This window comes from Chiroxiphia lanceolata, chromosome 5 (genome assembly GCF_009829145.1).
Source record: "Chiroxiphia lanceolata isolate bChiLan1 chromosome 5, bChiLan1.pri, whole genome shotgun sequence".
Taxonomy (NCBI): domain Eukaryota; kingdom Metazoa; phylum Chordata; class Aves; order Passeriformes; family Pipridae; genus Chiroxiphia; species Chiroxiphia lanceolata.
In genome coordinates this window covers 48,819,909-48,843,831 of record NC_045641.1, presented here as the reverse complement: position 1 = coordinate 48,843,831, position 23,923 = coordinate 48,819,909, and the positions used below count along the sequence as shown (strand labels likewise).

General features: G+C 46.4%; 6 protein-coding genes and 1 long non-coding RNA gene across 9 annotated transcripts; 4 read left to right on the top strand and 3 right to left on the bottom strand.

Moving 5' to 3' along the window:
• Nucleotides 1-71: 71 nt before the first annotated feature.
• On the bottom strand, nt 72-667 carry LOC116787006 (histone H2A type 2-C). Its single transcript, XM_032688218.1, has one exon. It carries the CDS (start codon nt 647-649, stop codon nt 260-262), a length of 390 nt encoding a protein of 129 aa, XP_032544109.1. The 5' UTR covers nt 650-667; the 3' UTR covers nt 72-259.
• LOC116786997 (histone H3) lies at nt 560-20,894 on the top strand. Of its 2 annotated transcripts, XM_032688209.1 has the most exons (4): nt 560-699; nt 2,113-2,647; nt 5,619-5,633; nt 20,295-20,894. In XM_032688209.1, the coding sequence occupies exons 2-4, from the start codon at nt 2,319-2,321 to the stop codon at nt 20,605-20,607; spliced, it is 657 nt and encodes a 218-aa protein (XP_032544100.1). In that variant the 5' UTR covers nt 560-699; nt 2,113-2,318; the 3' UTR covers nt 20,608-20,894. The 2 variants fall into 2 exon arrangements, with proteins under 2 accessions (XP_032544100.1, XP_032544099.1); XM_032688208.1 differs by lacking the exons at nt 560-699; nt 5,619-5,633; nt 20,295-20,894 and adding an exon at nt 975-1,331 and having other exon boundaries at nt 2,113-2,828.
• LOC116787007 (histone H2A type 2-C) lies at nt 3,627-4,226 on the top strand. Its single transcript, XM_032688219.1, has one exon. It carries the CDS (start codon nt 3,645-3,647, stop codon nt 4,032-4,034), a length of 390 nt encoding a protein of 129 aa, XP_032544110.1. The 5' UTR covers nt 3,627-3,644; the 3' UTR covers nt 4,035-4,226.
• On the bottom strand, nt 4,790-5,173 carry LOC116787018 (histone H4). The gene has a single exon (XM_032688232.1). The coding sequence runs from the start codon at nt 5,167-5,169 to the stop codon at nt 4,858-4,860; it is 312 nt and encodes a 103-aa protein (XP_032544123.1). The 5' UTR covers nt 5,170-5,173; the 3' UTR covers nt 4,790-4,857.
• Nucleotides 10,560-11,315, top strand: LOC116786990 (histone H1.03). The gene has a single exon (XM_032688201.1). It carries the CDS (start codon nt 10,577-10,579, stop codon nt 11,255-11,257), a length of 681 nt encoding a protein of 226 aa, XP_032544092.1. The 5' UTR covers nt 10,560-10,576; the 3' UTR covers nt 11,258-11,315.
• Nucleotides 12,496-20,169, bottom strand: LOC116787022. Of its 2 annotated transcripts, none has more exons than XR_004357132.1 (3): nt 18,700-18,724; nt 13,177-13,217; nt 12,496-12,583 (listed from the first exon to the last, which is right to left on the bottom strand). It is a non-coding gene; the product is annotated as an uncharacterized LOC116787022 (long non-coding RNA). The 2 variants fall into 2 exon arrangements; XR_004357133.1 differs by lacking the exons at nt 12,496-12,583; nt 13,177-13,217 and adding exons at nt 16,905-17,197; nt 20,069-20,169 and having other exon boundaries at nt 18,700-18,831.
• A 1,225-nt stretch (nt 20,895-22,119) lies between the features above and the next one.
• On the top strand, nt 22,120-22,594 carry LOC116786998 (histone H3). Its single transcript, XM_032688210.1, has one exon. The coding sequence runs from the start codon at nt 22,149-22,151 to the stop codon at nt 22,557-22,559; it is 411 nt and encodes a 136-aa protein (XP_032544101.1). The 5' UTR covers nt 22,120-22,148; the 3' UTR covers nt 22,560-22,594.
• Nucleotides 22,595-23,923: the final 1,329 nt, after the last annotated feature.

Genomic DNA, 23,923 nt, shown 5'->3' with positions numbered 1-23,923 from the left:
GGCTCACGACCACAGCGGAGACCGCCCGGCCGCGACTGAGCTCTCCGGCAGAACCAGCCCGGCGCGGCTGCACGAAAGGGACACATTCCAACCCACCCGCCACGCACGCACCCAAAAGCACACACAAAGACTAAGCGCCCCCGTCAGCCCCCCCGGATGCACGATCCGCAGCATCTCAAGCTCTTTCTCGAGGCTGTGGGTGGCTCTGAAAAGAGCCTTTGGGTTCGCTTCTGGGCTCGGGACGCTTTCGCCGCCTGCTTTACTTGCTCTTGGCTTTGTGGCTTTCAGTCTTCTTGGGCAGCAGCACGGCCTGGATGTTGGGCAGCACGCCGCCCTGCGCGATCGTCACCTTGCCCAGCAGCTTGTTGAGCTCCTCGTCGTTGCGGATGGCGAGCTGCAGGTGGCGGGGGATGATGCGCGTCTTCTTGTTGTCGCGGGCCGCGTTGCCCGCCAGCTCCAGGATCTCGGCCGTCAGGTACTCCAGCACGGCCGCCAGGTACACGGGCGCGCCGGCGCCCACCCGCTCCGCGTAGTTGCCCTTGCGCAGCAGCCGGTGCACGCGGCCCACGGGGAACTGCAGCCCGGCCCGCGACGAGCGCGACTTGGCCTTGGCCCGCGCCTTCCCGCCCTGCTTCCCGCGCCCGGACATCTTCCCTGGCTCGCTCCGCGACAAACTCTCACCCTACACTACACCAGCAGGTGAGTGACGACCGCCCTCAGCCCGCCGCTCTTATATCCCCTCCCTCCGCGCCGCCGCCGCCTCCCGATAGGTCGCGGCGCCCGCCGGGGAACGCGCAGCCCAATGGCGGAGCGAATCTCGTTCTGACCAATCGCGGCGGGCGCAGCGCCCAAAGGCTCCGCCCGCGCTCTCCGCGCGGCCAATGACGAGGCGGCATGGGCGGGACTCAGAGCGCGCGGCCCCGCCCGCCCAGAACGGTCACTCCCGCTCCCCTCCCCCCCCTCTCGCGCCGCCGCCGCCACCGGGCCCCGGGAGGGTTCGTTCTCCCTCGCTTTTCTTTGCTTTAGTCTTTGAAAGCCGCCGGCATGCAGAGGACGGGTTGCGAGGGCGGAGTTGCAGAAACAGAGGGGAAGAGAGAGATGCCCTGCCTCTGTCAGTGAGCGGGAGAAATTAGGGGAGTCAGGATAGGCGGTACACTCGTGCACTCCGGGCATTTTCCCCGCAGGAGGATCGCTCCCCTTTTTAGCACCGCGGCACCCCTAAGTTTTCCGCTCTTTCAAAACTTCGGACTTGCTGAAATTGCAACAACACGGCACTTCACTCCCGTCTGTACCCCTAACTTTAAATGAACAAAGGATAATACTTCGACAAGGTCGAAGTGTCACAGCCCTTTTTATTGTGTATGTAGTGGCTCTTAAAAGAGCCTTTGTGTTGGTTAAAATATTTTTTAAAACAGACGGTATTGTTCTGTTGTGTTGTGGAAATAGAGGGGAAGAGAAAGACATTCTGGCTGTGTCAGTGAGTGGTGCAAAAAAGGTGCTGGAGGGCTATAGGGAGAAGGGAAAGGTAGCAGCCCCTCTCGGGTCCCCCCTCCCCACGTTGTGAGGGACAGTAGTTGAACATTGACTCTGCACTCAAACTCTACAAGTTTAGTTACAGCCTTTGAATCCTAGACTTATCTTATGGTCCAGAATTCCTCATAGAGCTGATAAGTTAAAGTATCAATAATATATTAATAATAAGAACTAAGAGATCTGAATATTTTTCATTTTTTAAAAATAAATATATGTTTTTTAAAATCTCTTTCATATTTATTCTGAAAAATACAGGTTTCCAGCTGCCATCCCTCTCTGTTATGTTAAAATATTACAGAAACATACAGAACGTATCAAAACATAAATTTCAACAGCTTGTTGTCATTATTAGCTCTGCAGAAATATATCCATTAAAATTAAATCGAGAATTTCACACTTACAAGAAGTAAAAGTGGTTTAATAAAGGAAGGGCAAATTATTAACTTTCACTAAAGTTCCAGATATTGTGTGGCTTCATAGTTACAAGAAATTCTGTGAGTTAATAATAAAACTAAGTCTTCCAGTTTCCTCCAATCAAAGCATTATACGATGTTAAAATTGTGATTTTTTTTTTTTTAGGAACATAAAGTATCCAGCAAGAACAAAGACGCAGAAGAGTAGGCGGTATCTGCCAATGGCGGGAGTTTTAAACTTTGAATCCACCAATGAAACTCAGCACGTACCCATCTGCCTATCAGAGAAGGCACGAGTGCTATATATAGCCCGCGAAGAGAAGCAGGGCGGTAGTGCTGCTGCGGGCAGCTCCCAGCTTTCGATTTGCAGCCATGGCGCGCACGAAGCAGACGGCGCGTAAGTCGACGGGCGGGAAGGCGCCCCGCAAGCAGCTGGCCACCAAGGCGGCCCGCAAGAGCGCGCCGGCCACGGGCGGCGTCAAGAAGCCGCACCGCTACCGGCCCGGCACGGTGGCGCTGCGCGAGATCCGCCGCTACCAGAAGTCGACGGAGCTGCTGATCCGCAAGCTGCCCTTCCAGCGCCTGGTGCGCGAGATCGCGCAGGACTTCAAGACCGACCTGCGCTTCCAGAGCTCGGCCGTCATGGCGCTGCAGGAGGCCAGCGAGGCTTACCTGGTGGGGCTCTTCGAGGACACCAACCTGTGCGCCATCCACGCCAAGCGCGTCACCATCATGCCCAAGGACATCCAGCTCGCCCGCCGCATCCGCGGAGAGCGTGCTTAACACTGAACAGAACAATACCGCCTCTTTTAAAAAATATTTTAACCAACACAAAGGCTCTTTTAAGAGCCACTACATACACAATAAAAGGGGCTGTGACACTGCGATAAGCTGAGGGTGTTTCCACTAATTATAGTAATTTTCCAAGTATTCCTGCCAAACTTATCGAATTACTAAAAAGAAAACCGCACAACAGTGAAGGAAATTACATAACGTCATTAAGTGAGCAGGGAGACCTTGTCGAAGTATTATCCTTTGTTCATTTAAAGTTAGGGGTACAGACGGGAGTGAAGTGCCGTGTTGTTGCAATTTCAGCAAGTCCGAAGTTTTGAAAGAGCGGAAAACTTAGGGGTGCCGCGGTGCTAAAAAGGGGAGCGATCCTCCTGCGGGGAAAATGCCCGGAGTGCACGAGTGTACCGCCTATCCTGACTCCCCTAATTTCTCCCGCTCACTGACAGAGGCAGGGCGTCTCTCTCTTCCCCTCTGTTTCTGCAACTCCGCCCTCGCAACCCGTCCTCTGCATGCCAGCGGCTTTCAAAGACTAAAGCAAAGAAAAGCGAGGGAGAACGAACCCTCCCGGGGCCCGGTGGCGGCGGTGGCGCGAGAGGGGGGGGAGGGGAGCGGGAGTGACCGTTCTGGGCGGGCGGGGCCGCGCGCTCTGAGTCCCGCCCGTGCCGCCTCGTCATTGGCCGCGCGGAGAGCGCGGGCGGAGCCTTTGGGCGCTGCGCCCGCCGCGATTGGTCAGAACGAGATTCGCTCCGCCATTGGGCTGCGCGTTCCCCGGCGGGCGCCGCGACCTATCGGGAGGCGGCGGCGGCGCGGAGGGAGGGGATATAAGAGCGGCGGGCTGAGGGCGGTCGTCACTCACCTGCTGGTGTAGTGTAGGGTGAGAGTTTGTCGCGGAGCGAGCCAGGGAAGATGTCCGGGCGCGGGAAGCAGGGCGGGAAGGCGCGGGCCAAGGCCAAGTCGCGCTCGTCGCGGGCCGGGCTGCAGTTCCCCGTGGGCCGCGTGCACCGGCTGCTGCGCAAGGGCAACTACGCGGAGCGGGTGGGCGCCGGCGCGCCCGTGTACCTGGCGGCCGTGCTGGAGTACCTGACGGCCGAGATCCTGGAGCTGGCGGGCAACGCGGCCCGCGACAACAAGAAGACGCGCATCATCCCCCGCCACCTGCAGCTCGCCATCCGCAACGACGAGGAGCTCAACAAGCTGCTGGGCAAGGTGACGATCGCGCAGGGCGGCGTGCTGCCCAACATCCAGGCCGTGCTGCTGCCCAAGAAGACTGAAAGCCACAAAGCCAAGAGCAAGTAAAGCAGGCGGCGAAAGCGTCCCGAGCCCAGAAGCGAACCCAAAGGCTCTTTTCAGAGCCACCCACAGCCTCGAGAAAGAGCTTGAGATGCTGCGGATCGTGCATCCGGGGGGGCTGACGGGGGCGCTTAGTCTTTGTGTGTGCTTTTGGGTGCGTGCGTGGCGGGTGGGTTGGAATGTGTCCCTTTCGTGCAGCCGCGCCGGGCTGGTTCTGCCGGAGAGCTCAGTCGCGGCCGGGCGGTCTCCGCTGTGGTCGTGAGCCGCCGTCGGCGAGAGCTCCGTTTTCACTTTCCCGGGGCTGGGGGGGTCGGTGCTTTGCTGGGACGAGCGTCCCGGGAGCGGAGCGCGGGCTCTGCCGAGCAAGGAAGGTGGCGGACGGAGCCAATCGGCGTCCGCGCGGGCTTTTGGAAAAGGCGCGGGCGCTTAACCCGATCGGCGCTGGACATGGGTCTGGGCCAGGGCTGCCGGCAGCGCCGCCCGCTGAAAAGTGATCAAGCCCCTCCTTCACAAGCCCTGCCGTGTCCGTCAAACACACTGGTGACGAGGAAAACAAGGATTATTTTCTTGGGGGAGGGCGTTTTTGCCATAACCGGGTTTTGGGCGTTTTTTCTTAAGCCGCTTAGAAGCTGCAGCCCGACATGAAAAAAGGGGGTTGGGGGGGTGGCGAGGCGGAGAGAGAGCATGAGGAGGAGTCTAATGAAAAACAAAGGACGAGCAAAGAGAAATACAGCCAAGCAACACAGCTCTTTCGAAAGAGAAAGTGGGTGGCTCTTAAAAGAGCCTTTGGGTTCGTTTCTCGAGGTGATCCGGGAGCAACAGGTTGGGTTTAGCCGCCGAAGCCGTAGAGGGTGCGTCCCTGGCGCTTGAGGGCGTAGACCACGTCCATGGCCGTCACCGTCTTCCTCTTGGCGTGCTCGGTGTAGGTGACGGCGTCGCGGATGACGTTCTCCAGGAAGACCTTCAGCACGCCGCGCGTCTCCTCGTAGATGAGCCCCGAAATGCGCTTGACGCCGCCGCGCCGAGCCAGGCGGCGGATGGCCGGCTTGGTGATGCCCTGGATGTTGTCGCGCAGCACCTTGCGGTGGCGCTTGGCGCCGCCTTTGCCGAGCCCCTTCCCGCCCTTGCCTCGACCAGACATGCTGTCACCTCTACCCGCTCTCGGCCGCCGCCGCCCGCGCGGCGCCCTTTATGCGCTGGGATCCGACCTGGTTGGGAGCAGGGGCGGGCACGACGGGCGGGGGCCGGGCCTGCGCCTCCGCCCCCTCCGCTGCTCTCGGCCGCCGCCCCGGGGCCCCGGCGGCTTCTCCGCCACAATCCCCACTTCCCTCTCTGCTTGCGCCTCGCTCCGAGGCCCCCAGCCCCCCTCAACCCACTGAATCGCTTTTCCTCGCGTCTTGCCCTTTGGGGGCGTCAACGGCCTGTAGACTTTTCTATGATATTCTGAGCGCGCTTCCCCTGACGAGTCGATTTAGACCCGGCCTGAACAGTCTCAGGTGCCGTAGAGTGTTGCGGCCTTGTGCGGCCGTGCGCCGGGATTCCGCCATTCTTGCGGGGGGTCCCCCGGACCTTTCCAGCTGGTTTGCGCAGCGCTATCCCGGTACGGTGTTGGGAGGAAGTGTTCCGAGTCACTTACCTTGACTTCGCGTATCTTACCCTCTCCTGCCATCTTCTGGGCTTTATATAATTTTCTTTAAACATTTTTAAATTGCATTTTTTACGAGATTACTTAAGTGTTAGGAGCATACATTTGTCTTGCAATTGATATTGGTCTTTTGGTCTTATAATGAATATGTTCCACTTTACTGTGTTGCTTTACCTGCAGCACAACATATCCGTTTTTCACATGTCAGGTTTTTTTTATAAATAGCCTGTCTTTTGCTGGTACTGATTATTTCCAAAAATAGGTGCAGATCTTAGGATTTGGTTTCATTTTATTTTCCTTTGTGAGGGGCATTGAATCATTGAACTCATATTCTCTAGTTCTTCTGCTGCTGCTTACTGTATAGTGGGAACTTACATGGCAATACTTTAAAACCAAACTTAATCAGGTACAGAATATAATTGTCAGAAACAGTGTGCCCAATTTATTATTCTTTCTCCCTTTTGCCTTTTTAGATATCAGTTTGGGGCCTATATAGGCTCTGGAACCCTTTTAAGTAGCATTCCATGTGAAAAAAAAATATAGCCTAGAAGACAATGAATAACTGTTAACAATTTATAAAACCACTAGCTAACTATAGCAAATATGGTATTAATTGTTGGTTAAAAATTCTGAAAGCATATCTTATAATTTTTCTTAATCGTTTTACCTGTTTGTTTAGGTTATCTTCATTTATATTTTTTGCAATTTTCTTCTCAGCTTCTTTCCTTCATAAATTATCACCATGGAAACCATTGTCTGTGCATTTATCTGGTTGCTTTCTTCAATGCGGTTTGTTTGATGGGTTGTTTTGGTCTCTGCTTGTTGGTGCTTTGGGGGTTTTGGGGGGCTTCTTTTGGTTGTTGCTTTTTTCAGAAAATCTGCACAAAAATAATTTTATATGCGGATGAAGTTCTGATTTGTATGTTACGAACACTAAGTTGACCTCTTTATGTTTCATCAGTGAGGATTACTGTTGAACATGCGAAATGTGAGCATGGCAGCTGCAAACTGCATTTCAAATTCCCCCTATCTGCAGCAAACAGCAGAAATCAGTATGAAGTGGCTGCCCTGGGCTTTGTTCCCGTGTATGCCTCTAAACCCTCAGAGCTTGGGCTGTTACATAGTAACAGGAATTCTGCTAATTGCTATCAATGGAGTTTGGGAATTTTATGAACTGATTTTGCTATATAGAGGAAAATTAAAAAAATTCCACATGGGTTAGGAATTTTGCAAACATTCCTGACTTTCCTCACTACACTATACCAGAATGTTATCTGCTTGTGCCATATCTGGAGTTTCTAAAGGGCAATAACTGCTTGTGGACAAGAAGGCCTCATTCCCATCCTACCCTTACAATTCAGGAAGGAGCTCTAATATGGTTGTTACAAGACCACTGTAGGTCACATCCTTCTTCAATCAGCTTTGGGAATCTGTGTCCTGGAAAATGATTCTTTCTCACCCATGCTTGTTAGTAGATCTATACTGTTGACTAAGCATAAAACGACCCTTCTTATCATTCTCATCCTTTTGCCAGCTCCAATAGCAGCTTTTAGGTCTCATGCTGTGTCAGAAACTGCTATTGCTCCACCCGAGAGAAAAAGAAAAATGAAAAGTTACAATCCATTTGAGCTTCTTCAAGCTGAGCAGCAGGGTTTCTATCTTCCCAAGAGTGTTAGTGGACAAAGGCTGGAAGACAGAGAAATAGTATTCATCTGTATTTGAATGGTGTTCCTGTGATTTAAACACTGATCTATTTCCTGACAATGAGGCATATTTTTTGCATGAGAAAAAAAGAAATAAAATTGATATGTCTTTCAAATGTGGAATACAGACTTTCTGAGTATTTTGTAGTCCATAACCCATGATGAACCTTGCCCTATATGCAGAAGTTGTCAGACAAATAAAATAAACTTGCCCTACAACCAAACCAAGAGCCTCACCCTTGTGGAAACCGCAACTCCTGGTGAAGAAATTATCTGTTATTCATTTACACATGGGATACTGAAAATACTGAATCAACATTTATTATAGGACGTTTTGACTTTAATTAGTCATTCAGGAAAATAAATGTCAGTAGCCACAGAGGAAAGCAATGGGAGCCTATGACTCTTTGAAGCAGAAAGAATCAGTGATTCATGATTTACTGAACAGTAGGACACCTGTGCTTGGCATCAGCTTTGAAATTGTTTATTAAAACACGGGAGACCAATCATTTGGTACTACCTACCCCATTCCTCTTTGGAATAGGAGCAAGGGCAAATGTTTGGTTTCGGTAAACAATCTGCATAAATTTGAATTCATCCAGAGCAGGTGTGGGATTTTAATGCAGAACCGGAACCCATCACATTTTCCTCTCGACGGTTCCTTTTTTTAAATTTTTTTTTTCTATTCATCTTTAAAAAAAACCTCTGGGTAGAATCTCTGCAAAAGCCTGTGCTAGTCCATAAACATGTTTATTTCCTGGAAGGAAAGTCACAACATTTTTAAAAAATATTTCAGTATTACTACTGACACTTACTGATTCAGAGAATGAAGGGAAGGTGAATGGAGTGATGATACCCAAATACAACTTCTACCTGAAGAAACAGGAGAATGTCAAAGTATGGAGAAGCCTTCCCGCTATACCTGTGTTAATTGCACCAAATTGTTAATTTGAGCACTTGCTCTCTGTTTTGGGTTATATTTTATAGTGGCTGTAAAAATAAAATTTTAATCTACAGTGGCTGAGAAATTAAAACCTACTTACTGGATTAAAATACAAATATTTGGATGATTCTAGGATATTCTGTTTGAACATCCAAAAGTAAAATACATCTGAATAAAAAAGCCAGAGAGGTAAATTATCTCTGAGTTGCATCAACGCTCAAGTCTGCCCTTCCTGTGTTCTGGTTTTATGCCCATCTTTGGTTTTGCTCTGCATTGTAGAGGAGATCATAATGATTTTTTACCTATACGCGTCCACAGCCTGATACTACCAATCTGTCCTTTCTTGGTAGCAAATCTCTCACACATGGTGGGTAGGGATTATCTCCAATGTTCAGTAATATATCTTACATGAAGGACTGATGGGCTTGAGACACCAGCACCAGATCACTGAACACTTCAGTTTCTAAGTAAGTCAACAAAATATCATGACAATGAAAGCCAAGAAAAAAGTTGATGTTCTGTTTATATTTCCAGGAATCTTGGAATCCGTTTCTGTCTGAAGGAATTAGGGAAAAATAAAAAGATTACTACGAGTCTTTCAAAGTTTGATAAGGATTACAGTACTCCTTGTACAAGTCCAGAGAATTCACGAAAAGCTACCATTAAATATGAATAGCTTGACACAAACAAACTACTTATATATAGATATCAGTGGGCTAGAGAATTACAAAATATTAGCTCCAGTGCCTCTGGGAGGCGTTGAACTCTCTATTCTTTGTGCCTATGGGATTACTACTACTAGTTTAGAAAAAAAATATTTTCCTCATTGTCAGCATTCTGATACAGCAATCAGTAATGTCACTGAGGACCTTAATCCTCCCCCAGTATGCGTAATAAACATCAGATTAAAGGGGCATTAAACATAATTTCCCATTTCCGTGTTTAATAAATAAACAATCACAGTCCTGCAGTACACTTTGCAGTTTTGTCATGATCGTTATCACAGCCACATAATCTAAAACGTATTTACCTTCGTTTTATAGGTTTTATAGATTACTGAAAGAGACCTCACTAAGCTGTATTTTTTTTTTCAACATTTACCTTCAAACAGAGGTTTAAAAAAAACCCTGGTATTCCAAATTACTGGTACTTGATCTGACTGAAGCCCTTTAGATTTTTCAATTAAACACGGGTAATTAGAAAAGAATATGACAGTTCACAAAGGCTCACATTACTGTGTTTTTTTATTTTCACAGTCCCAGATAGTGGGAACTCTATTACCTACATTTCATTTGCCCTTTTACATTTACTTTTCGCCCTGAATATATTTGTTTACATGTTTTTAGGAGCTGGTGGTAGCCCGGATATCTAGTGTATGAAACATGATACTACTGCAGGCAGACTGTTAAATGGTATTTAAAAGAAAGCAACATGGCCTTGCAAGCGAAGCAAAAAAGTTATATACTGCAATTGCAACCATCGTGACTCCTGAATTTAACAAACGAATGCGACTTCGTTAAGATTACATTGAAAGTGCAATGACAGAAACACCAGTCTTCAGAGGGGACACGTCGGAGCTTTGTTCCAATGAAATACCGAAGCAGAAGGAAAATAACATCGACTTTCACACACGCAGCTAAAGCACAAACGCCTCCCCACAGGGCGTTAGCTAAGACACGGGATTGCTGAAGGGACACTGAGAGGGATGATTTCGGAGGGAAGCGGCTCAGCCGAGGGAGTCAGCTCTGCATCCGCGCCTGGGACCATGGGGCGAAACTGTGTTACTTCCTCGGCTTTAATATCAATTTACTGTGAGACCAACCGTCCAAGCCACCTTGTTTTTGACCTGCTCTGTAGGGAACCTTCTAAAGAACAAGATTTCATGCCAGTTGTGCCCATTTAGCCCATGGTATAATTTTAATTTAAAATAAAAACAGAAGGTTTCTCTCTGCCGAGGTCTCTGCGGCTTCACGCTGCTAAGTTTCAGCGGTCGCGTTTCCCTCATTTCTGCTCCTTCCAGTGGGAAACTCCATTAGCTTGTAGGACAGACTCCCTCCTCTCCTCTCGGGCAGAAACGGGGTGCATCGGCAGCAAATTTCGTGAGGAAAAAGTCCTTTTTGGACCGGGAAAAAACACAACGGGTGCGGCGGCGGGCGGTGGAGCAGCGCGCGGCGCACCAATCAGCGCGCGCGGCGCTGCTATAAAAAGGGCAGCGGCGCCGCTACCTCCATTGTTCGCCCGGATCCCGCAAGGAAGGATGGCCGAGACTGCTCCCGTCGCTGCGCCCGATGTCGCCGCCGCCGCCCCGGCTCCGGCTAAGGCTCCCGCTTCCAAGAAGCCGAAAAAAGCGGCGGCCGGCTCCAAAGCCCGCAAGCCCGCGGGGCCCAGCGTCACCGAGCTCATCACCAAGGCCGTGTCCGCCTCCAAGGAGCGCAAGGGGCTCTCCCTCGCCGCGCTCAAGAAGGCGCTGGCTGCCGGCGGCTACGATGTGGAGAAGAGTAACAGCCGTATCAAGCTGGGAATCAAGAGTCTCGTTAGCAAAGGCATTCTGGTGCAGACCAAGGGCACTGGCGCCTCCGGCTCTTTCCGCCTCAGCAAGAAACCTGGAGAAGTGAAGGAAAAGGCTCCTAAGAAGAAAACAACCGCAGCCAAACCGAAGAAGCCAGCGACTAAGAAACCTGCCGGTGCCGCCAAGAAGCCCAAGAAGGCAGTGACAGCGAAGAAGAGCCCCAAGAAAGCCAAGAAGCCGGCGGCCAGCGTGGCCAAGAAAGCAGCCAAGAGCCCCAAAAAGGCGACAAAGGCTGCCAAGCCTAAAAAAGCGGCGGCGGTAGCGAAGAGTCCTGCTAAGGCCAAGGCGGTGAAGCCAAAGGCAGCAAAGCCGAAGGCAGCCAAGCCGAAAGCAGCAAAAGTAAAGAAGGCAGCGCCCAAGAAAAAATAAATGGTTTGGAAAAAATCCTGTCTGCCTTGCAGATAAACCCAACGGCTCTTTTAAGAGCCACCCAAGTTTTCACAAAAGGAGCTGAAACTTTTCTTTTTTACATCTCTGGAGGGGTGTGGGGGTGTGTGCGCGCGCGCGTACAATTTTAACCTTTTTTTCTCTGTTGCTTACTTTTAGGTGGACTCGGTAATAAATTTGCGCGCTCTTGTTTTTCACAGGTGCTGGGCAACACCGCAGCACAGCTTATTTCAAGAAAGTCCGCTGGCGTTGGTGCAAATACCATCCCGTTATCCGCAAAAAATAGGTGCGAGCCCGGAGCCCCCGTTGGTAGTTAAACAGCGCTCACGGCGTCCCGGCTCTTGGGAGCAGGGCTGGCAGTGTAGTTTCTCCTATCAGCCTGGAGACGGGAGAGCCGCATTCGGAAGCACCTCCCTCCGCCCCCGGAGACCGACAGATTTCGAAAAGCCCGCGCTGCGTAAAGATTGGCCGCCGCTCTTGGGCTTTTCTACTGCCCAGCAGTTTTCAGGTTAAAAAGGCGTTTCACCTTTTATGAATTCACTCGGAAGAGGCTTAAGAACTTCCTGGTACGTCTCTTCCCTTCCTCCCCGCCTCCCGCTCCCCCCGGCTTTTCCACTTCCAGTCTAGTTTTCCTCCCTTGGAAACTGTAGGGCGAAGGGGGTCCGGCATGCGCGGAGGTTTCGAGCTACCCTGATGCTGCCCGCAGGTCCTCCACTTCGGTGCTGAAACTCCTGCGCCGTGGCGCTGCCGGGCTCGGCTCTCAGCTGAGTGTTCGTTTCGTCAGTGGAGGCGCTCGGAGACGGCGTTGGGCGCGGTAGGAACCCCGCGGGGGTCGGAGCCTCCCTCGTGTCTCCCCCTAACCCTGGAACGGCCTCGTTTCCCCGATGAATCTGTTTTCCTAAATATGGGTTCCTTCAGCTGGCATGCAAGCCATATACAGAGTCGAAATATTTGATTTTATATCATATCAATGCAGAGAGGGGTTCTAGGTGGTATATCCACAAGGCTAGTACACTTCCAGTATGCCAGGTTTTCATTTTTATGGAATTCGAACAATAAAAAGCTGTTATTTTCTGTATACGTAACAACCTACAGATGTAGTCACTGGTTTTGTGTTCTCTTGTCTCTGTTTAAAGATACAGTGCACATGCTCTATGAGGAAGGGGCTTATGTGAGTAGGCTTATAGTCTAGGGGTGGGTACTTACCATGTTAATGAGCTCAAAGTTCAAGCAAAGTTGTTCTTTGGGTTTGTAGTTTCATTTGTAGTGTTCTCCAGCTCTTGCTTCTCAGGGCATGGCTCTTGGTTCCTGCAGGTTTAGTTATTCCCTCATTTTCCATAAGTGCTTTTATTAGCGCTGTACTAAACTTAGGTGAATTTGCCACCTTCTTATGGTACTTTATTCAACAATTCAGCCATACTCTCCCTCCCTTGCTTTTACTGCACTTGAATTCCTGAGCTCACTTGCCTGGGCTCCCGTTTGGGGTGGAGATGTGCCTACCAGACTTTCATAGTTAGCATTAGTGGAGGATGTCAGGAATTGCACATGCTAATTCTCAAAGGGTTTCACCCGGCTGGGTGCACTGACCCAAAGAGAGTGGGTCAACTGCAATTTTCCAGCCTGCTACCACTATTTCTGGGAGGGAAACTACAGGGGAGGCGTTTTGACTGGGCATGGTCAAACTGCATGTATATTGTTGTAGTAAACGTGGTATGTTTAATTTATTCTTAAAGCTGAGCTTGAAAAGGCAAAACCCATTTATAGTCACATGGGCAAAACCATATCACACACATCCCTTCTAATTGAATTGAACTCAGCAGGACAGCACTGGAATAAATATTTCGGCCTCTGGATAAGTCTAGGTGATGACAGAAGTTCAGTCTTAGCCAGTTGCAATTTACCCTCGCTGCTCACTTTGGGGAGACATCAGGCTGGTCCTTTTCTGACAGGTAAGAGGGAAAACTCAAACTGTTATAACTGTAGTTATACAGTTATTTTGTATTTATACAATTATGTTGGAGCAGTTACACACTTCAGATATTGCAGTAGAAGGGATTTAGAAAATTAGTGCATTACTGAACACAAGTGGTGGTGGAGAGCACTGGCCTATGTACAATAATACCTTTACAGGCAAAGAGTATATAGCTGTGGCTCCAGCTGAATAGACTTTATTGCTCTTATCTGGAGATAGCTGCTAAATTATGGAAGACATTGTTCCACACTCCAGAAAGGAAGTGTGTATGTATGCAGGAACACTGAACATACTGGCTGTTTAGGCTCCAGTGTCCAGTACAGGAACAAAATTAACATCCAACCAAAAAATCCTGTTAAACTTGTAAAGCTGGTTTGGGCAGCATAGCATAAATACCTATTGGATTTTTTTCTTCCTACTAAAAAAAGGGAGGGTAGTGACTAAGTGTAAGAGTGGCCTGAGAAAAATCATACTGCAGGGATAAGTGTAATGTCATTTTTATGCCAGTTGCACCGCTGGCATATAAATCTGTAACCCTGATTCATCATTGCTCATTCTTAACCCCTCAGCATTGTGAATGCCATCTCATCTTATCTATGGGATAGGTGTGCAAAACTCCAGACTGATTCTCCCTTTAGAAATAGCCTATGTTAAATTACCAAGTAACTGCCATGATGTCCAATTAGTGTGTGCCCCTCAGGACCACACATAACCTTCAGCAGGTTTCTCTCCAGCTCTCAAGCAGATTCCTATTCTGATCATAAGAAAAGTTGATATCCTTAGAAAAAATTTTGCTGTGATGCCTCAAATTTCTAATTAACTTGCTGAACTGGGGTTCAAATAGGTGATTTATGATTGCAGTGAAGAGGGAACACATCTCACTGTTCTATGACGTCTTTTCTGGACATCTGGGCATTAATTTGTTTTGTCAAACATGTTAAGATGCCCTATGATACTGGGGAAAGAAGGAAAAGAGATGAGCTCTGTTCAGTATCTTCTAAGATGTGCTATATGGTAAGATGGACAGCTTGAAAAGAACTTGAGACGTGTTCATAACGAAAAATCAAACCTCAAAACAACTAAGGTGGCCTAATGTTTGATTTTGTTATCTTATAATACTGATGAACTGGTCACATTCCCTATTGCAAGGAACATCTTCCTTGCTCATCGTGCCTTTATCTCCATACTTATCCTAGGTGGATGTCTTTTCTATGAACCAATGAGTAGAAACTTCTCCAGACATTTCCTACCACATTCAGTAGTTGCATTAATATCCCAAAATAAGATGCCATCAAGACTTCTGTATTATTTGACAGAACATCTCTGTTTATTGAACTACTTATGTCCACTGTGTCATGTGCCCAGACTGTTCCACATTTGCAAAGTACTCAGACTAACAGATATTCTGAGATGAATAGCAGATTTGTTAAATTTCTGCAATGCCCTCACTGCATGAACATTTACTTATACTAGAGACTCTAAAGAGTACAACTGTTTGGAAAGCAGGTGATAGGGAAAACAGAGCTTTAGGATCTCAGGCAGAAAACATATTTTGTTTTGTGAATAGTTCTCACCTGGGAATGGGATGGCAACCAGGCTGATTAGGAATTCTGTGCAAAAATTTGACACAGAGAACTGAGCTGCTGATGGTGAAAGAGGAAGTGGTTTAATAGGAGGAAAAAAAACCAAGCCAGAATGACAGTGGGCACTCATATTTTGACAGAAAACAAAAGGATCTGCTTTGTGATTTTAAATGCTAAGATGCCGCAAAATGAGGAGGAAGGTCAAAAAAGAAGAGTTCAGCATTTCTCTTCTATAGGGTCAGCTATTTATTTCACAGATGTACTTACTGAGTAAATGTGCATATCAAAAGTTTACAGTGTTCTATCACTGGAAGTAGAAATGGAGAAAGAAAATAATGTCAAATGGATCAGTGAGTTAGAAAAAGGTCTAAAAATAGCAGAACAGACTGTTAGCAACCTGCCAAGAATTCTGTTTAAGTTAGTCATTCACAGAATAATAAATTTACTTGGTACCGGTGAGCAGGTCTGTGATGGGGTTACAGAATTTTTCATCAGCATTAGTCACCACAAAGCCCAGTTGTCTGTCAGATTGCCACAAAACCAGGTAATTTTCATGTGTGTATTTCTTTACATCCTTGTTCTCTGTTAGTGAGTTATGTTACTCCTGTGCTTCTTCTGTATCTGTATCTTTTATGGTCATTGTTGTCATGTGAGAGTAAGAGTTTATTCAGCATGGCCTCAGCATGTCTTTGAAAAATTATTAAAAAGTCTCTCTTAGAGGCTCATTTCTTAAAAACACCAAAGCAGAAGTTTTATTTCAAGTGAAAGTACTCCAATAGTTTCCAAAAAACCTTCTGCATTTGATTGAGAAAATTGGAAGCTGGTCTTGCATAAAACGCTGAGCAATGTTAGTTTGTGCAGAAAGATGTTTCAAATTTGTGCTGGAAACAGTGTTGATGACAAAGGCTTGTTTTCAGTATTGCTGAGCAATGCTTACTCAGCGTCAAAGCCTTTTCTTCTTTTCGCACCACCCCACCAGTGAGGGGGCAGGGGGTGCACAAGAAGTTGGGAGGGGACACAGCCAGGACAGCTGACCCCAACTGACCAGAGGGTTATGCCAGACCATATGGTGTCATGCTCAGGCAGCTAAAGTGGGGAGAAATAAAAGGAAAGGGGGCGTTCAGGGTGATGGCCTTTATCTTCCCAAGTCACCATTATGTGTCATGGAGCCCTGCTGTCCTGGAGAACACCTGCCTGCCAATGGGAAGTGAGGAATTAATTCCTTGTTTTGCTTTGCTTGTGTGCATGGCTTTTGCTTTACCTATTAAACTGTCCTTATCTCCAATTACAAGTTTTTACATTTTTCTCATCTCTCTGGAGGTGAGTCAGTGAGCAGCTGCATGGTGCTTAATTGCTGGCTGGGGTTAACCCATGACGGATGAATAAAGCAGAGAAAAAGTCCTTCATAGTATCCTGGGCTGAATAAATTGTGAAATGTATGTTGTGTACATTTCAAGACTAAGTTTACAGGTTCTCAAAAAGAAGGAGCAGAATGGAGAGACAGCTATAGTGTATGGACAGAACCTGGGGACAACCAGTGTGGAGTTTGGAAAAGTAAGAGTACAATATGAATGGCATTAATACCAGACTTGTTCTCTGCTGCTTGCATGTTGGTACAGATTTGGGCCAGCTTCAGTTCAGATACAGAACCACTTTTCAACCAGACAGCTTTGACTTAGCAAGGTTACACAACATAGTTTTTCTTCCACAAATTTCTTTTTTACTATCTAGATCACAATGCACCCAATCTACTGCTGGGCACTGGGAGTTACCAACCACTTTTTTTTTCTGTGGGAATTCGAAATCCCTCTTCATCAGAACAGGTTGTCAAAGCACAATAAAGTCATCAGTGTGACTCCTCCTAAGATTCCCATTCACTCTCCCTACTCAATTTTGAACAATTCTTCCTAGATTTGGAGTTGTGTTTTATTCTGACTTTCACTTTGCAGATTGGTTTTTGTGATCTCTTGCATTTCTATTCCTATGTGAGTTTTGTTCATCATTCCTACAGGCCTTCTGCTGGGACATCAGTGAAACCTCAGTGAGTGGAGAGTTTCCCATTAAATGAGTTCAGGATTGGGCTGCCAGGAGTCGGGGAAAATTTGAAATGTTGAAAAATAATAATAGGATTATTGTGTACATCAGTCACTGAAAACTTGATCTAGTAAAAGAAGTCCCTACCCACAGCACAAGGGTGTGGGATGTTGACCAAGGACCGAGGCAAGGGCTGTATCTTACTGTCTATGGCCTAGGCTGTGTACTTTCTGTGTCATCTTTGTGCATGGAGGTATGTATCACTGCCGTCAAGTGAGAATGATTTGATTGAAGGAGGAGTTCTTGTGGAGACAGGATGGTCCTGCTTTAGCTCTGAGAAACAACGCAGAATAGAACAAAGTCATATTATCTGAACTTTGAGGGACACATGGCCAAAAAACCTAATTTTTGCCTGATAAGGAGTCATTTAACTATTAAAACTCATACTACTACATATGCTAATAAACTTAATGAAGTATGTGTTACCACATATATGATTATATTACTTAACTCTCCACCTAGATCACGCCATACATAGGAGGAGAGTGGGATAAGAATGTGCTGTATATAAGAAAGGTAGAAATTTCACCTACTTAGGAGGAAGACCCTAAAAAAAAACCTTGGAGACCATCAATGGGTTACTCTCCTCTCTCTCCTCCTAAGTGGGGAGGCCTTCTTGCTAAGCTTCTGCACACTATTATTATTATTATTATTATTATTATTATCCAGGTTAACCCAATATTATTGCTCTTGTTGGAGCTCTATCACAGCTTGTGCATTTAGCAATAGCTATTTCAAATCAGTTCCCAAATCTTCATTCACGAAGCCTGGCCATGATTTCAAATCAGTATTTCTGTTGCTTCAACAAACTGCACTATTTTTGAATCTGTGATTACACAAGTTCTTATTGAATGCAACCAGATCTGTAGTGTTGGATCGTAAACTGCACTATTTCTGAATCTGTGCTCATGAAAGTTCTTATTGAACACTACTAGGCTTACAGTGCTGAATTTGTGGTAATCAGAACTTAAGCCCAGCTAGAATGCAAGGGTGTTAATTTTCTGCCAAATTTTTAATGCAACACAGAGGTTAATCTATATGATCTTGAATGTCCCTTACAGTGCAAATAATTCTATGGATCTCAAGTTCCAGTTTAATTCACTGAACTGATCTTGCACACCAGATGATATTTGATGTATACTTTAGAATCAGCTGGAAGGGAAGAAGAGAGGGAACTCAGCTCCAAACTTGCTTCACTTTATTAGTTGTATTTCTGTCATGAGTTTAAAGAAATGCTATGGAGAAGCATGTATCTATTATTTTTTAAAAAAATCCTTTTCCAGATTGTTCTGATATTTTGCAAAGGAGAGAGACAGCAAGAGACAGAGAATATTATATGTAGTCACAGATTCTTGGGCAGAAGAAGCTCATTATGGGGGAGGGTTATACTATGAGGCTCTAACTTAATTTCATTCCCTTTAAAAAAAAAAAAAGGCAGAAACAAAAATTCAGCTTTGCAGAGCTGGACAGCTTATGAAAAATGCATAGGTATGTGATTTGGTGAAGCCCAGAATTTTCTGATAACCTCATGGCAGATATCTGCAAGTGGTAATAACTCCCAGGAGAGGCCCTTGATACAGAGTCCCTGAAGTCTGATTGAGCAGATTGAACAACTGGATTTTCATGGCAGAGCAGGTTCAAGCAGCTCTGCAGCAGCCAGTACTAAACTACTTTGTTCGTAACATCCCGTGGATTTGTTTGTGTACACAGAGAGTGAAAAAGCCAGCTGGAAATGTTACACCAAGTGTATCCTTACCAGTGCAGGGCATACCTACCTTACCGTCAAAATCTCCCGGGAATGACAGAGGAAATGACTATGGAGTGCCCAGTTTGTCATGGTAGCCTGGTCTTCCGCAGCAGTCCAGTCATGGTCCCTGAAATTCCCCCCGTGAAAAGAGCAAACTGGCCTTAGGAGAGAGAACACCATGAACTTGGCTTTGGCATCCCCACTGTACTCTGGAAATAAAGTACCTCCATTGCCCAATCTAGAATGCTGTCATGTTCCTTGTGGAACAGGGCCTTTGTTTCTGGTTTGAAACTTTAGGATGTCTCCTTTGGAGTCTAGGTATTTGTCTTGCCCCATTTGGGTTTCTTTTGGACCTGTGCTGAAGAAACTGTGCATGAATGACATGGCAGACCACATTATTTTCATTTGTCAGTGAGGAGCCACTGGAACACTAATTTCTCTGCTAACAGATGCAACATCTGTACCTGTGATCTGTGTGAAGATAGAGGTTGATTATTGTTTAATTTTATGTTCTACCTTTATGAAAGTGTATGTTACATAAAGCTGCCAAGCTTGTAGGAAAAAAACCCACACAAACAAACAAAAAATGTCCATGAGAGGGCAGCAAATGCTCAATGTTGGAAAGTTTTTTTACCCTTTCCAAAAATTTTCAGGTCAAAAACGATCTACTGAATGATTTTTGATAAATACTTGTTTTCAACAGAAAAGTCTCATAATATTTTCCTCTGCTAAAGAAAGCAAATCCAGAGCTGAATACCTACCCCACAAGTACTAGACCACCCTTATTTTATGTATTTAATTTTTCAATGTCTCTAAAAATAGCCACATTCTTGTCTTTGCCACCACAGCAGTGGAAAATCCTGTAAAAATATTAGTTTAAAAAATCGTTTTATCTTTTAAAAATGAAACTGAAACATGTAAACTCTTGATTAGCGTACCTTTACTGCTAAACTCACCTTCAGACAACTTTCAGAGAACGGGAAATGAAGATGAGAAAAAAAATCAAGGAGGGGTAGAATTTCTCTGAAACATGATTGGACAGACTTTGCTGCAAGATTATCCGTTAAAAAACGTGTGCAGTAACTATATAAACAGTAAAGCCACACACACAAGAATCTATGTAAACTGGTGAAATTGAAATACATAGGACATACGAATCTTTGAAAATAGTTATAGTGAAAAAATCAAAACGTAATTTAAGTGAATCAATAACTGTAATAATTTTCTATGAGTGAGCTTTTTCTTCTAAATGATCACAACACATCAATTATTTTTAAAAATATATATAAACTATTATACACAACACGATGACTTTGCTGTAAAAAAAAAAAAAAAAAAAAGAAACCAAAACCAAACAAACAACAAAAAAAATTAAAACAAACAAAAGTCGAACGCACCGAAAAGTGGCAGAAACACCGAACCGCTTGCGCTGCGGGGAAAGGAAATTCGCAAAAATTCCGCACCTTTGTGCTCACGGGTCCTGCGATAGAGAGGAGGTGGCGGGAGCGAGACCCAAGCTCCGCCCCTGCGCTCTGCAGTCCTCAACCAGGTCGGACCCACGGCAATATACAGGCGCTGGGGGTGATTCCGACCGCACAGTCGCTGCAGCTGAGCGAGGGACAGCATGTCTGGCAGAGGCAAAGGCGGGAAGGGGCTCGGCAAAGGCGGCGCCAAGCGCCACCGCAAGGTGCTGCGCGACAACATCCAGGGCATCACCAAGCCGGCCATCCGCCGCCTGGCTCGGCGCGGCGGCGTCAAGCGCATCTCGGGGCTCATCTACGAGGAGACGCGCGGCGTGCTGAAGGTCTTCCTGGAGAACGTCATCCGCGACGCCGTCACCTACACCGAGCACGCCAAGAGGAAGACGGTGACGGCCATGGACGTGGTCTACGCCCTCAAGCGCCAGGGACGCACCCTCTACGGCTTCGGCGGCTAAACCCAACCTGTTGCTCCTGGATCACCTCGAGAAACGAACCCAAAGGCTCTTTTAAGAGCCACCCACTTTTTCCTTTAAAAGAGCTGTGTTAACTTGTTAAATTGAAAACGGTAATTGAATTTAAGTGTATAATATCCAATTTACTAAGATTATTAATACTAGTGATGGAATACCACTGATATGCGTTGTGATTAACCACCTGCTGTATAATGTGTAACTGCTGTTGACGGGGAAGTGCTCATTGCTGTGTAAGATGCACTTTTCCTTGTGTGTTCCAAATTCTCTTAGAAACGTACCCCAATAAAAATCACTTCGAGTGCTATTTAGTCAAAACTGAAAGCCTACTTTTTTTTTTTAGTGTTCCCCAACTTAAACAACTATCTGAAGTACAATTTAGTGGTTTGTACTTCAAAATTTTTGTTCAAGTAGATACTTGTAAACCAATTAGCTAGGGAAAAATAAAAAACTTGCTCTGAGATAAACGTTTTCTTATATTTCTAATTTTTTAAACTTCCTTTCCATTTCAAATGGTTTATTTCTAAAAGAAATCTCAGAGTAAATCTAATATTATTTTATAGAGATCATATTTTTTATTGCTTTGGAGGGAAGGAAAGGGCTGGGAGGGGACAGGACAATAAAACCAAATCATGACCCTAGAAACACATTAAAAAAAAAAATGTCAATAGAAGACATGTGTGAGCAGTTTGCATAGGAAGAACACTCAGCCCGGGACTCACTTCTAAAGTATTTTTGTTATACTTCCTTCATCACTGAAGGGAAAAGAACAGGATTTCAACTTTACCTAAAACCTTTGGAGATCATTTGCCACCTGCAAAAATGATGATAAATACTCGCGGTCACAACCTGCTTTTGTCACAAACTTAATGAGCAGAGACAAACTAAATAATAGAGTGATACCGTATTCCTTAAGCTTTTAATTTCACTGGAAATAATAAAAAGTTAATTGCCTAAGTAGTCTCAAAGTCACGATTTTACGTGGTGATATGTAAAGCCTCTCATTCAGAATTTCATAGTGAAAATAAAACTAGAGGAAAAAAATAGAAAAACTAGGAAAAAAGAGGAGGAAAACATTAAAATATGATCTCGATTGTTACAGCTTGTTACATACATTGTACAACTTGTTATAGCTACGAACTTGCATTATTAGATTCTTTGAGCGCCTGTATTTGGAGGTAACAGCCGGTTTTTCCTTTGAGACTTTCGGGATAACGTGCCCGTTAGCATAAGAAAGAGCTCTCTACAGCACTGGAGTAAGTTTTTCCTTTTTTTGTTATCACCCCAGGAGACTGGCAGAGTCGAAGCAGAGGGGATACGAGCGCAGTGCCTGAAATACCCGCCCCGCCCCAGGCCACGGACCGGCATCAGGGTCCGAGGGGCTGCGGCCTGGATTGACACGGCAGCCAATGAGAGCGCGTTCTTGTGGTCCAATCAGAGACGCGGCGGCTCTATAAATAGAGGCGTTGGAGCGACTGTAGCAGTGCGGTGGTGCTCTTGTTCGGAGGGTTCGTGAGCGGGGAGCGATGGCGCGCACGAAGCAGACGGCGCGTAAGTCGACGGGCGGGAAGGCGCCCCGCAAGCAGCTGGCCACCAAGGCGGCCCGCAAGAGCGCGCCGGCCACGGGCGGCGTCAAGAAACCGCACCGCTACCGGCCCGGCACGGTGGCGCTGCGCGAGATCCGCCGCTACCAGAAGTCGACGGAGCTGCTGATCCGCAAGCTGCCCTTCCAGCGCCTGGTGCGCGAGATCGCGCAGGATTTCAAGACCGACCTGCGCTTCCAGAGCTCGGCCGTCATGGCGCTGCAGGAGGCCAGCGAGGCTTACCTGGTGGGGCTCTTCGAGGACACCAACCTGTGTGCCATCCACGCCAAGCGCGTCACCATCATGCCCAAGGACATCCAGCTCGCCCGCCGCATCCGCGGAGAGCGCGCCTGAGTCTCCTGCCGCAGCCCTTTCCCGGCAAGGCACAGAGGCAGCTCACACAGACCCAAAGGCTCTTTTAAGAGCCACTACACAAGTCAATAAAAAGGGCTGTAATGCTGTGTGTTTTCAAACGATCAGGGTTTTAACATTTATTTTCAGGCTGAAAGCTCTTGTTCTGAGGTCCAGCAGTTCTTATTTCTGTCCCATCTTATTTTACTGCTTCCTGCATATAAAGAATTGTCCTTAATAAATCCCACAAGGCTTAATATTTCCCGGTTTGCAATGCACCCGCGGTACTTTGCAGATTCTAAAGGGGAGTAACAGGTGCTTTATGAATGCTGGGTGGGGGAAGGAGACAAATCGAAGGGTTGAAATGAGAGATCGATACTTAAAGAGGGGTTGAGGAGACAGCCTGAGGCAGGATGGAGGGTTCTACATCCCTGTGACAATGCTGGACTTTACACAGCTTTGAGGGAGAAGGGAGGTGGAAGGACGGTGGGTGTGGGGAGGGGATAGGGTCAGGCCTGTGTCCAGGGAGGGCCCCCTGTGCTCAGGAAATCTGCACCTTAAACTCTGCGGCTGGCTGGGTTAAAGCAAGAGCAGAAACTTCCTGTGGCTTGTTGGAACTGTTACCGTCAAACCTGGCTAAAACAGATTGTCTTAAAGGGGGTTTCCACCTTGTTCAAACCACTGTTAATGCCAGAAGCAAGAATATCCACCTCAATAAACCAGTTTTGAGGCTGGTCTCAAAATGAGGGACTACCATGCTGATGACACAGGGCACCTGAGGCTTCTTTCTGGTAGCACAGAAAAGCACCTGAAAAGGTCAAGAAACTGATCGAAAAGTACTGTAGACAGGAATAACTTGTTGTGTTTGTCCAGATTTGTTGCCATATAATAATAAAAACAGTCGGAAAAAGGTTATGTATTTTCTGAGCATGTTTTTGGGAGGAGAGTATTTTTAATAAGAGTTTTATAGAAATCTTGGAGCAGAAAATTGTGTTCTTGCAATAACAGATATAAATGTATTTGTCTTTGAACTTGCACTTCTCCAAGCAGTGATAACAATATCTGACATGCTGAGTTGTCAGTTTTCTGCAGCCAGTTCTTTAGGATTCTTCATGAGTATCTGGAAAGATAGATGTATATGCATGCAGCTTTCAAATTTCCAAGAACCCACCTTTGCTCAAATTGTTACTTAGACAAGATCGGTCTAACAAGAGTCTGAGAATTAAATTAGGAAGTAAAAATTAGGCCTCAGATTCATAACACAGATTCATATGTAGCTGATGTTTCTCTTATTTTGGGAAACATCTTCCTGTCTTCTCCCTATTTGCAAACACATCTGGTACCTGGGGTGCAACGACCCTGAGTGC

What these genes read in the sequence shown, in the direction of transcription:
- LOC116786998 (XM_032688210.1), top strand. Translation starts at nt 22,149, where the DNA reads ATGGCGCGCACGAAGCAGACGGCGCGTAAGTCGACGGGCGGGAAGGCG.
- LOC116786997 (XM_032688209.1), top strand. Translation starts at nt 2,319, where the DNA reads ATGGCGCGCACGAAGCAGACGGCGCGTAAGTCGACGGGCGGGAAGGCG.
- LOC116787018 (XM_032688232.1), bottom strand. Translation starts at nt 5,169, where the DNA reads ATGTCTGGTCGAGGCAAGGGCGGGAAGGGGCTCGGCAAAGGCGGCGCC.
- LOC116787007 (XM_032688219.1), top strand. Translation starts at nt 3,645, where the DNA reads ATGTCCGGGCGCGGGAAGCAGGGCGGGAAGGCGCGGGCCAAGGCCAAG.
- LOC116786990 (XM_032688201.1), top strand. Translation starts at nt 10,577, where the DNA reads ATGGCCGAGACTGCTCCCGTCGCTGCGCCCGATGTCGCCGCCGCCGCC.
- LOC116787006 (XM_032688218.1), bottom strand. Translation starts at nt 649, where the DNA reads ATGTCCGGGCGCGGGAAGCAGGGCGGGAAGGCGCGGGCCAAGGCCAAG.